Genomic DNA, 15482 nt, shown 5'->3' with positions numbered 1-15482 from the left:
GCGGGCAGCCATGGGGACGCGCTGGGGTCGGGGGTGGACAGTGCAGGGGGGATGCTGTGGGCACGGGGCTGCGGGTGCTCGGGTGCTAGCCCCTGGTGAATGCGCAGCTGCCTCGCAAAGGTCAGGGCTGCCAACACGGCTGTCCCCTGCATGAGTCAGTTTCTCACGAGGTGCCTCAGTGCTCCCTGCTTCAAAGAGCAGCACGACGCCGTGAGGGGAGCTGGGCGTCCCTGGGGGGTGGCTCAAGTGGTGTGGCCATGGGGAAAGGGATAATTGCCACCCCCAGCTCAGCCTCCTGGCTAGAGCGGGTGCACAGGGCTCCACCGAGGGTCGGGTCCTGGCTTGGCAGGATCATGGCTCCTGCTGAGCACTTGGGGAGAGACTTGGGAGAACCTCTCAGGACGCAGGAAGGTTGGGAGCATTCAAAAATAAGGAAGAAAAGCGGAAAAGCAGGCGCGGGGTCTGCACCGCTGTCCTGTTTCGGGCGCACAGGGCTGACAGCAGGGGGCGGCACAGCCTCATCGCAGGGCCTGGCACCTGCCGGCTTTGCCCTGACCTAACCTGTGGCTGCTCCTTCCCTTGCCATCAGCTGCTCTCCAGGGACAGAGAGGTAGGGAGGGCAAAGCAAGCCCAAGACTGTGGCAGCAAGCCCAGGATCTCTGGCAGTGAAACCAGGCGCTCCGACAGCTTTCGATTCTGAACAAGAATGAAAGCTGAGAGAGAGAACTCAGTTCCTTTTCCCATCACGAAGCTAAAGCAGAGAAGGGAAACTTAGGAGCTGGCAAAAATAGCATTTAGGGACCCAGCTGCAGGGCGATCACTGCCCTGCTGCCCAGAGGATCATAGAATCATTTATGTTGGTAAAGACCTTAAGGATTTTCTAGTCCAGCTGTTAGGACCAAGAGATGCTGTGCTGGACTGGCAGTTTCCAGAAAGGAACTGGTCCATCCTGGGTGGAAATGCCACTCTTCCCACCCCGAGTTAAAAACCTGCAGGCTACAAGGTGCAGCAAAAAGAGTTATTGCAAATCACTTCATCCCATGGCAGAACTGCACACTCTGAGAAATGAAAAGCATCCCACATCTTGAGTGGGAGCCCTCAGTGTCAGTCAGGCTGAGCATACTGGACATGAGCAGGCAGTGTGAGCTTGCAGCCCAGAAAGCAAATCACATCCTGGGCTGCATCAAAAGATGTGTTCCCAGCAGATCCAGGGAGGTGATTCTACCACTTTGCTCTGGTGAGACCTCACCTGGAGTACTGTGTGCAGGTCTGGAGCACTCAATATAGGAAGGACATGGGCCTGATGGAGAGAGTCCAGAGGAGGGCCACAGAAATTATGAAGGGGTTGGAGCAGCTCTGCTATGAGGAGAGGCTGAGGGAGCTGGGGGTGTTCAGCCTGGAGAGGAGGCTGCAGGGAGACCTAATAGCAGCCTGGCAGTACCTGAAGGGGGCTACAGGAAGGCTGCAGAGAGACTGTTTGCAAAGGCCTGCAGGGACAGGGGCAATGGCTTCAAACTGGAGAAGGGCAGATTTAGATTGGATATCAGGAAGAAGTTCTTTACTATAAGGGTGGTGGAACACTGGAACAGGTTGCCCATGGAGGTGGTTGGGACCCCTTCCCTGGAGATATTCAGGGTGAGGCTTGATGAGGCCCTGGGCAACCTGATCTAGTTGAGGATGTCCCTGCTGACTGCAGGCGAGGTCAGACTGGATGAGCTTTGGAGGTCCCTTACAGCCTGGACCATTCTATGACCTGTCCTAGAGTCACTTTGGGCATCCCCACATCCCTGCAAAGCCTCTTTTGGATCCCTGCCATCACCTCCTTCTAGGCAGGGTGGGTGGCTTTGTTGTTCTCTCTTAGCCTGAGGGATAGATACTCCTTGGAGGAGTTTTCCCTCCAGCTTTTTCCATGGCAATTCACACATCATCCTCTCCTGCTTCCTTTACTGGCTTTATCAAAAACTTTGTTTGGAAACACCCATCTAGAAAAACAGGAGTGACCCCTCCACCCTAGCAGGGGAAGGTGTCACATTGTCTCTGCTCTGCCCACACCCAGAAAGAGAAAAACCCACCCTGAGAAGAAGCTGGAGTCAAGTGGGTGTTGATTTCTCCTCCCAAGCTCCTAGTGATAGGAGAGGAAATGGCCTCAGGTTGTGCCAGGAGAGGTTTAGAGTGGGTATTAGGAACAATTTCTTTACAGAAAGAGTGGTCAAGGCCTGGGAACTGTCTGCCCACTGAGGTGGTGGAGTCACCATCCCTGGAGATGTTTAAAGAACACTTAGGTGTTCCACTGGGGGACATGGTTTAGTGGGCACGGTGGTGTTGGCTTGATGATCCTCAGAGGGCTTTTCCAACCTTCATGATTCTATAAACTGAGCCAAATGGATGTGCTTTGGGAGGATCTACACACACCCATCCATCTCTGTGCACCCTCCCCACACACAGGGATGCTACAGGTAGTAGCCTGGCATGGAGATCATAGAATCAACAAGGTTGGAAAAGATCTCAAAGATCATCAAGTCCAACCTGCCACCCAAGACCTCATGACTACTAGACCATGGCACCCAGTGCCACATCCAATCCCCTCTTGAACACCTCCAAGGGATGGTGACACGTGAGAGGCTGCCACGGCACATCTGTGCCATGCATTCAGCAGCATGGGGGTGCTCGCCATCAGGATCGGTACCGTGGCTCATGAGGCTGCATGCGTGTGGCCAGGAGGAGCCCAGCCCTGCCTGCCCTTTCTGGGGAGGAAGATGAAGAATTTCAGCAGGGGGCTGACCCGAGATGACATTTTGCTGCTTCTGTTTTTCTCACAGCTCTGGCAGCAGGGCGAGATCTCAGTCCCAGCCACCCGCTCAGCCTCTCAAGCGCCGACGCGTGCCTGGGTGTCATTTCAGGTTGACTGAAGTGGCTGCTTCAGCTTGAAACAGGAGCTGTTGTTTCGGTTTTCGAGTCCCTTAACCCCCTCCTAACTGTAATAAACACGGTGGTTAAGGACCCAGAAATGCTCTCCTGGGCGCAGGGGACCAAAAGCTTGGAAAAGGATGAAAGGAACACTCCGATTTCCCCTTTTAAAAACATGTTTCTTTAGCTGAAGCTGCTAAATTTGACTCAGCTTTACACCCTGGAAAGCCTTTGTGGTTGCTTTGCCTTTTTTCCTTTTCCTTCAGTGCATAAAGTGTGTTTTTTTTCCCCCCCTCATAAAAACCCCCACCAACTCTCGGGTTGAGTGATGCAGTTTCGATGTGTCATGGAGGAAGGGTTACTGCAGGTTCCACGCTGGGGAAGAGCACTGTAAACCCCCAAACATGAGACTCTGGTCTTGAGCAGGGCTCCAGGTGCCTGAAACCAGCACCTGGTCCCCCTCACCATCACAGCATGAAGTGGTAATTTCCAGGGGAGAGCAGGGAAGTGACATGTTTCACCCCAGGTGAAACTGAGAGCAGTGCAGGGCTTTGCTTTTGGCTCCTGAAGGATGAAATCCCCTCTCTGAGGGACACAAAGGTCATCTAGTTCAACCCCCCTGCCTTCAGCAGGAGCATCAAGGCTTGGAAAGTGGGAGCTCTTCCACATCCAAGGAGGAATACAGCAGGGAAAGGCAGGCAAAGCCAAGCTCCACCACAAAAGATCTCCAGCAAGTTAGGTGACTGTGCCTCAGTTTCCCCACATGCCCTGTGGAGATAATGCTATTGCCACACAGGCTGTTAGCAAAAAGCATTTGGAGGCCAACTTCCACAGGGATTCATTAGCAGGGAGCTGGAGCTGTGGGACACCTGGTTTGCTGATAATTCACCTCATCCCACGGCAGGTGTTTAAAATAGCTCCTGTGACTCACAGTGCCAAGAAGGGCCAAAGGGTTTCAGACACTGCCTCAGGGGCAGCTGGATGTTTTCCTTCTGATGGGATGTGGGGCAGGATGCCACCTCCAAGGCTCCAGCTCTTCAGGTCCCTGCGGCAAGCCTGGCCCCAGCTCCCTGGGTGGCTTTTGTCCTTGGTGCTCATCTGCATTTTTCCAGCCACAGCAGATGTCTGGCTGTTGCTCATCTGCCATTCCCAGAAAGGGACATGGAAAATGTAAATGTTCCCTTTGCTGTGGCTCCAGGCTCCCTTGGCCTTTCTGCAGCACCAGGGGCCTTAGCAGGAAGCCATGGGTGTGAGGCATGCTGGCCATCTGCAAGTCTTCAATCATCCACAGGACCCCATTGTTCTTAGAGTCCAACAGCCTAGAATCTCATCCTGGTCCTGCTTCAGCGTTGTTCTCACCTGAAGCACATGTGGATGCTTTCCCTGATGACATCAGGAAGTGATAAAGTGCTGTGAAAGAAGCGATGATGGCTCCCAAGGCTTCTCCCTGGATAACTCCTGTGTTTTCATCATCTCCTATCACAGCTGATGGCCTCAAAGAGCTCTGAACATCCACACCCCCATCAAGGGGAAACGAGGGATGAAAAGGCCTTTGCCTTTCCTCCAGCCTGTGTGCAGCCTCTATGCCATGATGCACAGAGGTAATGGACAGCATGGATGGAAGCTGATGTTGTAGCTGCCCATGTTCAGGTCTTCATCATCTACCCGGTGTCTTTCCTCTGTGGCAGAGGTGGTTCTCACTGGTGTGGAGTTGCTTCAGCTGGAAAACACCAAAGAAAAGAAACAAAAGTTTTCCACTGTGAGGGTGCTGGAACTCTAGAGCAGGCTATCCAGAAAGGTTGTGGAGTTATCTCCTCTGGAAAACTTAAAAACCCACCTGGACACATTCCTGTGTGACCTGCCCTGGGTGATCCTACTTTGTGGGGGAGGTTGGAACTCAGCCTAGACCTCCAACCTTGGCATTCTGTGATTCTATGACCTCAAATCCAACCATCCCAAAGAAGCTACTGCTCAGGAAAGCTCTTGCACAGGGGACAACACACACCAATCCTTTTCCAACACCCAGCCCCTGGGTGCACCCCGACACGCTGCTACTGGGGCAGCGGGATCTTGCTGGGAGGGTATCCTGCAGCCCAAACCCAGCAGGAACAAAGTGATCAGCAGCAGGCAGAAACAAAGTGACTATCAGCAGGGCAGCCCCATGCTGGACCTGCGATGAGGTTTCTAAGAAGCAGGGCAGCAGTTAGGGAGCGTTTAGGGGAAGAGGGAGCCAGGCCCAGCCTGCAGCCCTGATAGCACTTTGGGGGGGAGGGGGGACGGGACGACAGTGGTCCCCCGAGGAGCTGAGGGAGGTTTGCTTTCGTGTAAGAGCAGCTTCCCGGATGGTCTGGGGGATGGGGGTGGGGATGGAAGAGGTTGAATACAAAAACCACATCTCAAAATAGGCCTAAACTTTGAAGGCATTTGGAGCATCACTTCCTGCTCAGAGCAGCCTGAGGAGATGAAAGATACAGCTGAGCAAAAACATAAATTGAAAGACCCAAAACAAACCAAGCTAACACTTGCTGCTGAGGGCAGAGGCACAGCAGTGACACAGCACACCAGGTCACCCTGCAAGGCTGGGATGTGGCTCCAGGACCCTCGTTCCCCTGAGGCAGCCCCCATGGCTCAGAGAGCAGCGCTGGCAAGCTGCAGGGAGCCCAAGTTCCTTGGGCACGGGGATTTTAAGGCAGAAAGCCTGGGATAAGGCATGGAAAGCACAGTCCTGCTGAATCAGATCTGGCCAAGGGACTTGAGGTGACCTGTATCACAGTGTAACTAAGGTTGGAAAGGACCTTGAGGATCATCGAGTCCAACCTATCAACACAGACCCCATGACTAGACCATGGCACCAAGTGCCACGTCCAATCTCCTCTTGAATGCCTCCAGGGACGATGACCTGCAGAAAGGGAATCACAGAACTCCAGGTTGGGAAGGACCTCAAGGATCATCTGGTCCAATCTTTCCTGGGAAAAACCTGATCTAGATAAGGCAGCCCAGCACCTGTCCATCTGAAGCTTCCTTGGGACAGAGGTGCTCCACGAGGTCAGGCAAGAACCAAGCAGATTAAAAAAAAGACCAAGGCAAAAAAAAAGACACAAAATATATATAAAAAACCCCAAACCACAAGAAAAAAAATACCCAAACCCCAACAGCCCTGAAGCCGAAGCGCTGCAGGGCTGGGATGTGGACTTTGACAGCTCAGAGGGTAAAGGCTGGAGGGAAGCGCTGCCACTGCCGGTGACAGTGACCGACTTCTGGTAATCTGAAGATTGACTTCCTCTCAACTCCACGTTCACCACAGCTGAGCTGGAGGTGGGGATAGCACGCTGGCGGCTTCCTTCACCCACCAGCACCCAGCATGCAACAAGTGTTCCACGCCGACAGAGCCGGAGCAACAGGATCTTGCCTTCCCAGAATGTCATTTGGCTGACAACATCCGGCCTCTCCGAAGGTGCCTTTGATGTTTGTTTACTTGCCGTCCCCAGCACATGCTCCACACCAGCCTGCGGATGAATGGAAATGAAAACGGCTCCCACACCCCCTTTGATGTTTCCCAGGAGACCTGCCAGGAGCAGTCAGTGCTTGGAAACACCCTGCAGAGAGATGGATCCAAGCCTTCCCCACCCGCCGTGGGGCTTTCGGCTGGCTGCTCCCTGGGTTTCCTTTGGGTGGCACTTTGGAGCCAGCCTCGGCCAGAAACAAAGCTAAGTGACCCTGGCAGTAAGCAGTAGGCAGTGGAGTCGCTGCCACCACAGCACACAGCATCCTCCTTCCCACCCCCACAATGAAAGGGAGGTCTCCATCACTTCCAGTGGTTTGTTTTTATTTAAAACCGCATAAAAAAAATAAGATTTCTGAGTTGCCCTGTACAATATTAACTATTAACAACAAGGAAAACCCCCAAAACAAACCAAAAACACCACCCCAAGCAGGGAAAAAAATAATCCAACAACAACAAAAAAAGAACCAAAGCAACAAAATTCCCGCCGGCTACACACTTGGTTACATGTAAAGACTCAAGAGCAGACATCCTGGGCCAGCTCCACCCCCCCCTCCCCACCCCCATTCCTCAGCCCCACCCCCTCCCCAAAACAAGACACCAAGAGGGACCTCCCCCCTCCCCCAAAAAAATAACAACAACAACCCAACTCATCTGCAAACTGAGAACTGCACTGAGGCGAGGCAACGACCAACAGCAACCAGAACTATGTACACAGCCAGCTGGGGAGCAGGGAGCTGCTCCTCACCTCCACCAGGAACACCACAGGACCCTGGGGGAGGGACACAGGACAGACACCGAGGAGGCAAAACCCACATGGGGGGAATAAAAAAAACCAAACCACACACCACCAAAAGAGGGGGAGGGAGATCAGCAGCTTGTAGAAGCAAGGCCTGGGTTGGAAACCCACCTGAATTATAAATAAATAAATAAGTTATCCTACCAGCTAGAACTCTTTAAAAAAAAAAAAAACCCAAAAAGATAAAAAGAAGTCCCCAAAACCCATCAAAAATTCATGAAAATAAGTTAAAAATTGAAAATGGGGGGGAAAAAAAAAGACCAAAACAAAAACTCAAAGGTAAAACACCATGGCTATTAACAATTGTACATCAAGCTTTGCTCCTGAGGAGCTCTGTACACATTTACAGCTCTGTTGGGTTTGCATTGGTTGTGCATTGGTGAGGGCACAGGGAAGCAAAGAAGCCCAGAAAATCCACGCGAGATGGAGGCACGGGAGGAGAGGCATCACCTGCTTGGCTCCCCTCAGGGCCTTTCTTCAGGCCCAAAAGGGAAAAGGAACCAAACACCCCAGGCGAGTCGTGGAAAAGCAGCAGTGTAGGAAAAAATTCAAGTATTTCCTCCAGCACAGCCCAGAATTGCAACTGAAGGCACTCGAACACGGTGACAATGGAGAAGAGACAGCCACTGGGGCCCCAGAACCTGCCCACCCCCCCTCAGCCAGTTTTCCCCCCATTCAAGTTCTTCTTGCAGCAAAGTCTCCAAAAATCCTTTCATGGTCCCAAATTCAGCAGGTCAGGAAGACACTTGGGAGCCTCCAAAAGCAGAACCAACCCTTCCCCTCCCCCCCCAAAAAAAAAATTACTGGCAAAACATCAAATGAGACAGGGTCAGTAAGATGGAGTCCAGGACTGCTGGCTGGACAGTGGCCACCACTGCTCGAAGACTCAGTCTCCAGCTCAGCTCCAGGACGAGATGGGAGTGTTACTGTCTGACGATTCCTGCTCAGTGCTACAGTCCCGAGGAAGAAGTCTGGTGTTCTTTGCTTCTTATGGCCAGGAGATGCATGGGGCTGTTACTTGCCAGCCTCCTGGATCAAACTGTGCAGGTGGATCTCTGCTGTCTGCTGGGGCAAGTGAATGTCTTGCAGCCAAGAGTGGTTGAAAATGTCTTCTAGAGACGGCCTGTCCGAGGGGCGCATGGACAAACACCACCTGATGAGGTGCTGGCATTCTGGGGAGAGAAACCAGAGACCACCTGTCAGCTGAAGGCTCTTGTCCCACTTTGTACCATCATCTGCACCCAGGCCGTGCTAGGTGAGCTCAGGCCCGCACCCAAACCTTCCCAATCGATTATCCATATGGAAGGAGCACAGGATGGCAGGATGCATGCCACCTCCTCCAGCTTAACCATGGAGAATCAAACCTCCTCCTCATGTGCCACCCCCTCCAGCTCACTTATGGGAGATAATCCTCTTCACGTGCCACCTCCTCCAGCTTAACTGAGGGAGATCAACCTCCTCCACTGCCCCACGATGAGAACACTCATGTGATGGAGTCCCACCTCCCAAAAGCCCTTTCGCACCACAAAGCGAAGCCGAGCACCCACCTATAGACAGCCTGCGGCGGAACAGGAGCTGACCGCGGATGATGTCCTCATCCTGCTCGAAGGGGACATCCCCGCAGACCATGTCGTAGAGCAGCACCCCCAGGGACCAGACAGTGGCGGAGCGGCCGTGGTAGCGGTGGTAGCGCACCCACTCGGGCGGGCTGTACACTCGCGTCCCTGCGGGGACCGACACAGCGCCTCAGGCTCCGCTCCCGCAGCCTCAGCGCTCCACTAGGACATCCCCAGGGCTCCAGCGAGCGGCAAGGGGAGGCGGGGTGGGGACACACGGTGACCTGCCACCCCCCCCTCTCGCCAACACGTGACTCTTGTTTACAAACTTTGGGTTGTAAAACCAAGCCCTGGGTGCCGGAAGAGGGCAGCACGCGCCCGGGGAAGGCCCGACCGTTACACGCCAAAAAAAAATAAAAACACGCCCAGCACAGCCCGCGGCTCGGGGGGGGGGGGGGGGGGGGGGGAAGGAATCCCACGCCTTGCTCCCACCCACCCCGGCCGAGACATAATAAAGCCAAGGGAAAGAAGGGGAGCGCAGCAGCCCCAGCAAAACAAGCCGGCCAGCGTAGGTGTTTTGCAATCCCCCCCCTTCCTCCCTCCCCCCCCAGCTCTGCTACCCCATGGGTGTTTGTTTTCACCGCCTCTTCCCCCCCCCCCCGCAAACCGGGGCAGGGCCAGGAGCCGGCTCCCGTTTCACAACATTGACCCCATGCCAAAAAGCAACTTGGCAACCAGCTGAATAATTAATTCTACGCCTTCCCTACACACAAACACACACCGACCCCCCCCCACCCCCACCCCGCCAAGCAAAGAGGGGGAACCTCCTCCAGCCACCCTGCAGCGCTCAGTACCGCCAGCAGTATCCCGAGGGGGGGGGCTCACCATCAAATTCGGTGTAGACTGTGTCCTTGAGGAAGGTACCGGAGCCGAAGTCGATGAGCTTGAGCTCACCGGTGGCGAGGTCGACGATGATGTTCTCGTCCTTGATGTCGCGGTGCAGGACGCCGCAGTTGTTGCAGTGCCGCACGGCCTCCAGCACCTGCCGGAACAGCCCCCGGGCCAGCTCCTCGGACAGCGAGCCCCGCTCCGTGATGAAATCGAAGAGATCCTGAGATGGTTCCGGACGCTCCAACACCAGCACGAAGCTGTCGGGCAGCTCAAACCAGTCCAGGAGGTGGATGACGCCGCGGAAACTGGAGCCCACTCGGTTCAGCAGCACGATTTCCATCGGCACACGGGTGCCATTGGGCTGCAGGGAGAACCCAGGGCGACGGTCAGCGTGCGCCGGGGGTGCGGGACCCCCTGCCCGGGAGGGCTCCGTGTTCCCTTGGTCCGACTTCACTGGCACTTGGGCATCCCACCTCCGCCCAGGGGTGCTCTAATGCCTCCCTGCTAAGCTCCCCTGGTGCCTGGGCATCTCCCTGCCCAGGTAATATCCCGGCACCCTGCCGGCCCGATTCCACCTATGCGAGGGAATGCCCCGATAGCCCCCTGCCGCCTTTCACGGGGGGCTAGGGTTTCCTCTACCCAGGGAATGCCCAGGTAACCTCCTGCCCGGTTCCACCGGTGCCTGGGCACACCCCCCCCCCGCCCAAGAAATGTGCCGGTGCCCCAGTGGCCCCCCCCGGACTCAGACCCCAGCCAAGGGGAAGCGCCGGTGCACCCCTGCTTAGCCCCGCCAGTGCTGAGCATGCTCCCGCCCGGAATGCTCCGTGTCCCCCCGTGACCCCACAGCCGCTCCCCCCGCCGTGTCCCGGTTTCCATCCTCCCAGGCCTCGGCTTATCCCTACCCGACGATGCCCCGTTTACTCTCGGCGTCCCCGGTTACTCACCAGCTCGCCCCACTCGGAGATGCGTTCCCGGGCCACGTGCTTGATGGCCACCTGCAAGCCAAGAGGAGCGGCGGGGCTGAGCGCGGGGCTGAGCACGCCGCCGCCCGCCCCGCCGCCTCCCCCTCCTCCTCCTCCTCCTTCTCCACCCCGCCACCAGCCCCGCCACTTACCGGGGTGCTGTCTGAAAGGCGGATACCCGAATAAACCGTGCCGAAGCCGCCGCTCCCCAGCGCCGGGCCCACCCGGTATAGCTTCTCCAGCGGCTCCTTCTCCTTCCCTGCGGGCGAGAACCGGCGGTCAAGGTTTCGCCCGGAGCCCCAGCCGTCTCCCGAACCGACCCTGGCCGAGCCAAACCGGGCCGTACCTGATTGTAGTTTAGGGCTGTGTAGCTCTCCACCCGTCCCGGAACGTAGATGGGCCAACGAAGAGAGCAGCATCCCGGCTCCCTCGCCCGATTTCGGGGCCAGTCCCGGCACCTCCCGAACCGGACCGGCCACCGGTGGCTCGGTTCCGGCGGTCGGGTTGCCGAGCGGCAGCGATCGGGCGGGGGAGCCCGGGGAGGAGGAGATGGGGAAGGCAGTAGCTCGCCGGCAGCTGGGCGTGGAGGGAGCGGCCGCGGCGCGGCTACTCCCCGCGCTGCCGAGCTCCCGTGTGTGGCGGCGGCGCCCGGCCGGCCCCGGGAGTAGCGGCGGCCGGGGGCGGGCCCAGGGGCGCCGGGGGGCGGAGCCAACCCGCCAGACCCAACCGCGCCGCGCCGCCCAACAGCACTATAGCCAATAGGGGCATAGCGGCACAGGGCAGAGCCCGCGGCGGGCCACGACGTGGCGGGAAGGAAAAGGCGCCAAAGGCGGGAGGGAGGAGGGGGGAGAGGTGCGGGGTTTCATCCCGCTGGGATTTGGGGCGAGAAAAGGGGATAATGGGGAGTGGCGAGCTGCTGGCTACCGTGTGGCCCCGCCGTCCCGTCCCGTTCCCGCCCGCAGTCCCAGCCTGTTCCCCGGTTGCTAAGGGCTCATAGAACGTGCGTTTGTTGACTGAGCGCAAGGTGGGCGCTGGGAGAGAGGCTCAGTCCTGGTCTGTGGCCGACCCCAGGATCGGAATCACTGGGGTCACGGGCATGCTGCAAGCTCGTCGCGACCAGCTGCAGCATCCCCGCTGCCAGAACCGGTCCTGCGCCTCCTCATCCTCGCACATCCACACACACACAAAAAAAACCCTTTCATTTTTAAGTTTGTTCGCTGTAGGAGTTGTTGCTTGATGTTTGGGGTGGTTTTTTCCCCTGCAATCTCCCAACTTCCCGGCGGTGCTCAGCATCCCCCGGATCCTGTCCTGCCCGTTTCCCCTGTTACTTCATCACGGGCAAACCGGTATCTGAACTTTTCCCTTTTCTAGTAAAAGTGGCTATTCCAGCCGCGGACTCTTGACTAACAACCCTTTTTTTGTTCCTTCTTTTTACCCCTCCACCTCCTCTTTTTTTCATTTTTTTCCACCGCAGAAGTCTCTGGCTGAGATGCCTTCCCGAGCTCCAGAGATAAGATAAATAATTTACTGGATGGAGGTCTCTGATTACTCACTCTATTAGCATTTGGAGCAAAGAGCTCCAGCCACCGGGAGCTGAATTATTCCAGACGAAGCCCATCTGGGCTCCCTCGCCCCAGTGCGACCGAGGAGTTCCCAGCATCCCACACATACTTGTGGCATGAATTGCTTGAAATCGAATGGGCTTTACTGGAAGGGCTGGTGAGCTCCAGACTCTTTCAGTATTCCTTTTATGCATATACATTCATGCATAGGTATACACATGTACATACATCCATAAAATAATGAACCACAACCAAAATGCCAACCCCAAAGTTGGCTGCGGGGCGGCGGTTTGGCCAGGGAGGGCTCATCACCACCGTTGCCTCTTATATTTACCCAGAGAACATGGCACATCCTCTTTTAGGGGCTGAGACGAAGGGAAACCTACAAACTGGAAAACCTATGTTGGGTTTTACCTAGAAAGTGACATTTTGGTTTGGAAGGGGGGGGGGAAAGAAACCCAACCCCCCAAAAAAACAACAAAGCAAAAGTGTGGAGCCTGCCTCTTTTATTTTTTTTTAAAGGCTGTTGTTATTATTATTATTTGGGGTGATGCAAACTGCAGGTGGAGGAGAAGGACAGGCAAGCACCTTTCTCCTGCCTTCTTTCTACCTGACGCCCGGGCATATTTGGGACGACTGGTTCTGCCAGTCCCTGCTCAGCCATGGGATGAAGTGACTCAGCATCTGGTCCCAAACTCATTATCAAATTCTTTGCCTGCATGATGAAAGGTCCCGAAGGGGCTGCCCTGGAAACCCAGGCTCTTTATTGACAAACAAAGCTCACCCCGGGAGTGGCTGGGCTTTCCTGGGGGCTGCCTTCTCCTGACCTCCTTGGGAGGTGCTGCTTCTTCCTCACTCTGCCCAAACCTGCTAATTAGCGTCAAAGGGAGCAGCAAAGTGTCTTGCAACCCCGATGATGTGGGGCCAAATCATCCTTCTGTGTAACCCTGCCCAGCTGCTAATTTCCCCGGGGGACTGAGTCAGCAGCCGCCTCTTCCTGCCTGCACTGAGGGGTTCTATCCCCTCTGGGTTGGGGAAAAAAACGTCTTGGAGATGATGGGGAGACATTTCTCCATGCTCTGGCCTTGCAAAGCACGGGTGCAGCCCAATTTTCCGTCTGTGTCCATGTATTTCCAGAATAACCCACGCCCATCCCACATATTCACCTTTCCCCTTGCCAGGCAAGGTCAGGCCATTGAGATGTGTGAGACATTCAACTTAACACGAAGCAAATCCCATCCTGCTTGCTCCCTGCTTTGCCTTCATCCATAGGAATCACCGTTTTGTTTCCTCTGGGATGAAAGTCACGGAGGACGGGGCGCTCAGAAGAGCTTTTCACGCTCCTTGCACTTTCACGGACACACGGATGTCCAGGTGGAACTGCAGGTCCTGGCCCCGTCCGTGCAGCAACATCCCTGATGCAAGCTGCCCCTTTTCCACCCCTGGGTACAGCCCAACCCGTAACATAAGCCCGCGAGGAGCACTTTGCACCCCAGAGAAGATCACACGGGGCTTGTGAGGAGGAAAAATCCAAAGAGGGACGGTGCCTGGGGGAGAAGCAGGGTCCCAGGGTGGCCCATGGCGCTGGTGGCAGAGCCGCGGGAGAAGAACTCCCAGCAGACATCAAAAGATCGGTTCTGAGCCCTGCAAACAATTCCAGCAGCTTTCGGGCTCTTCAGCGGCATTCCAGTCTAACCGGGGCTGCCTTGCATGATAATCAGGCTTAATTACTGCTTTATCGCTTGATTGCTGTGCTGGGCCCTTGGAGCTGCAGTGTTGCTTTCGCAGTTTACTTTTTGTGTTTCCTCCCCCTCGCCTTCCCCGCCAGCACAATTAGCAAATAGGTGACAATGGGGAGGGCCAGGGCTGTACCCGGGGTGGGGGAGAGGAAAGATTTGCTGCTCGGGAGTCCCTGGGGTGGAGGGGGAGCAGATTTGCAGCCCTGTGGAGAGTTCAAATTGAGGTTTCCACCGGTGCCCCGCAGAAGAAATAGCAAGGTCGATGCCAAACCAGGAGCACAGCCACATTATCAGCCCCTGGAGCATCCCTTCCCTCCGGGGGGGGGGGGGGGGGACAGCATCCCCAGAGCGGGGAGGAGAGGGTTGTGGGGCCATCACGGCCGTGACACAGAAAGGCTGTGGCTTTCCTACCACGAGCTTTGAGTCATTGCGTGACCTTGGCTGCATCTGCCCGTGGCTCTGTTGCCCGCAGAACCGGCTGGCCCAGGGCGTGGGGTGAAGGGGTGGCACGGACCTGCTGGTCCTCAGGGAAAGCAAGAAGCCTTCCCCTATCGGGACAGTGAAGATGTTCCCACCTACGCCCTGTGAGCAATCCCTGGTCGTGCCAGCAAGGGTGCTGTCCTCGGCCATGCAGTGGGTGCCGTGGTTAGGACACCCCCAATGTGCCACCAGCTGCTTAAAGTCACTTCTGCTGCAGCGAGAAGCTGTCCTGGTGCCTCGTGGATGACTTTGGAACTGCAATAAAACGTGTGTGTGCTCCCCAGCATCCTGGTGGTGCAGGTGATGGGCAACACCATACAGGATGTGGCTGACCCTGGGTGGGTTTGGGGGGCGGGGGGGGGGAGGCTGTGGAGGTGCTGGGCTGCTATATATTGGGTTCATGGATGCTGGAAGCCAGCAAAACCACTGTGTGCTGGCTGGGTGCTGCTTTCCCTCTCTCTCCACCCTCTGGGTGCCAGAGGTTCCTTCAGATACAACTGAGACTCCAATGAAGCAGGAAAGCACACATCTCATCCTGGAGCTGAAGCCACCATCCAAGGACAGTAGGGAACAAAGTCCTTGCTGATGTGGTGGAGCACCCCAAAGACCTTCTAAGCCAGGACTCAATCCTGGACCTCTGGGTGCCAATTTCCACCATTTTAGGAGGTTATGGGACCTGCAAGTGAGGAAGGAATGAGAAGGTCCTTACTGGTGTGCTGGAGCAGTCCCTGTGAAGCAGCACCCAGTCCTGGGCTGTTGGGTGTTCATTCCTGACAGTTTAGGAAGTTGATAGGACTTGGAGTGAGGCTTGGGAAGGTGATGGGACCTGTGGGCAGGGCAGGAGGTGAGAAAGGGCCTTGATGGTGTGCTGGAGCACTCTGAAACCCCTCTAAGGCAGCACCCAGTCCTGGACCTTTGGGTGCCAATTCTCACCATTTTAGGAAGCTGTTGGCACCTGTGGGCAGGGCAGGAGGTGAGAAAGGGCCTTGATGGTGTGCTGGAGCACCCAAAATCCCTCTAAGGCAGCACCCAGTCCTGGACATTTGGGTGCCAATTCTCACCATTTTAGGAAGCTGTTGGGACC

At 56.0% G+C, this 15482-nt stretch overlaps 1 protein-coding gene across 1 annotated transcript; it reads right to left on the bottom strand.

Moving 5' to 3' along the window:
- Positions 1 to 6712: 6712 nt before the first annotated feature.
- PIM1 (Pim-1 proto-oncogene, serine/threonine kinase) lies at positions 6713 to 11277 on the bottom strand. The gene is made up of 6 exons (XM_068159482.1): positions 10964 to 11277; positions 10770 to 10876; positions 10600 to 10650; positions 9650 to 10016; positions 8756 to 8932; positions 6713 to 8380 (listed from the first exon to the last, which is right to left on the bottom strand). The coding sequence occupies exons 1-6, from the start codon at positions 11034 to 11036 to the stop codon at positions 8223 to 8225; spliced, it is 933 nt and encodes a 310-aa protein (XP_068015583.1). The 5' UTR covers positions 11037 to 11277; the 3' UTR covers positions 6713 to 8222.
- Positions 11278 to 15482: the final 4205 nt, after the last annotated feature.

The sequence above is a fragment of the Melanerpes formicivorus genome, unplaced genomic scaffold (assembly GCF_026170545.1).
Source record: "Melanerpes formicivorus ecotype bairdi unplaced genomic scaffold, bMelFor1.0.p_v2 SCAF_46, whole genome shotgun sequence".
Classification (NCBI taxonomy): domain Eukaryota; kingdom Metazoa; phylum Chordata; class Aves; order Piciformes; family Picidae; genus Melanerpes; species Melanerpes formicivorus.
This window is presented reverse-complemented; position numbering and strand designations above follow the sequence as displayed.

Excerpts from the sequence above, each read along its gene's own strand:
- PIM1 (XM_068159482.1), bottom strand. The coding sequence starts at position 11,036 with ATGCTGCTCTCTTCGTTGGCCCATCTACGTTCCGGGACGGGTGGAGAG. Across the intron at positions 10,651-10,769 it reads GCCTTTCAGACAGCACCCCG|GTGGCCATCAAGCACGTGGC; the intron begins GTAAGTGGCGGG and ends CTTGGCTTGCAG. Across the intron at positions 10,017-10,599 it reads TCTCCGAGTGGGGCGAGCTG|CCCAATGGCACCCGTGTGCC; the intron begins GTGAGTAACCGG and ends TTCTCCCTGCAG.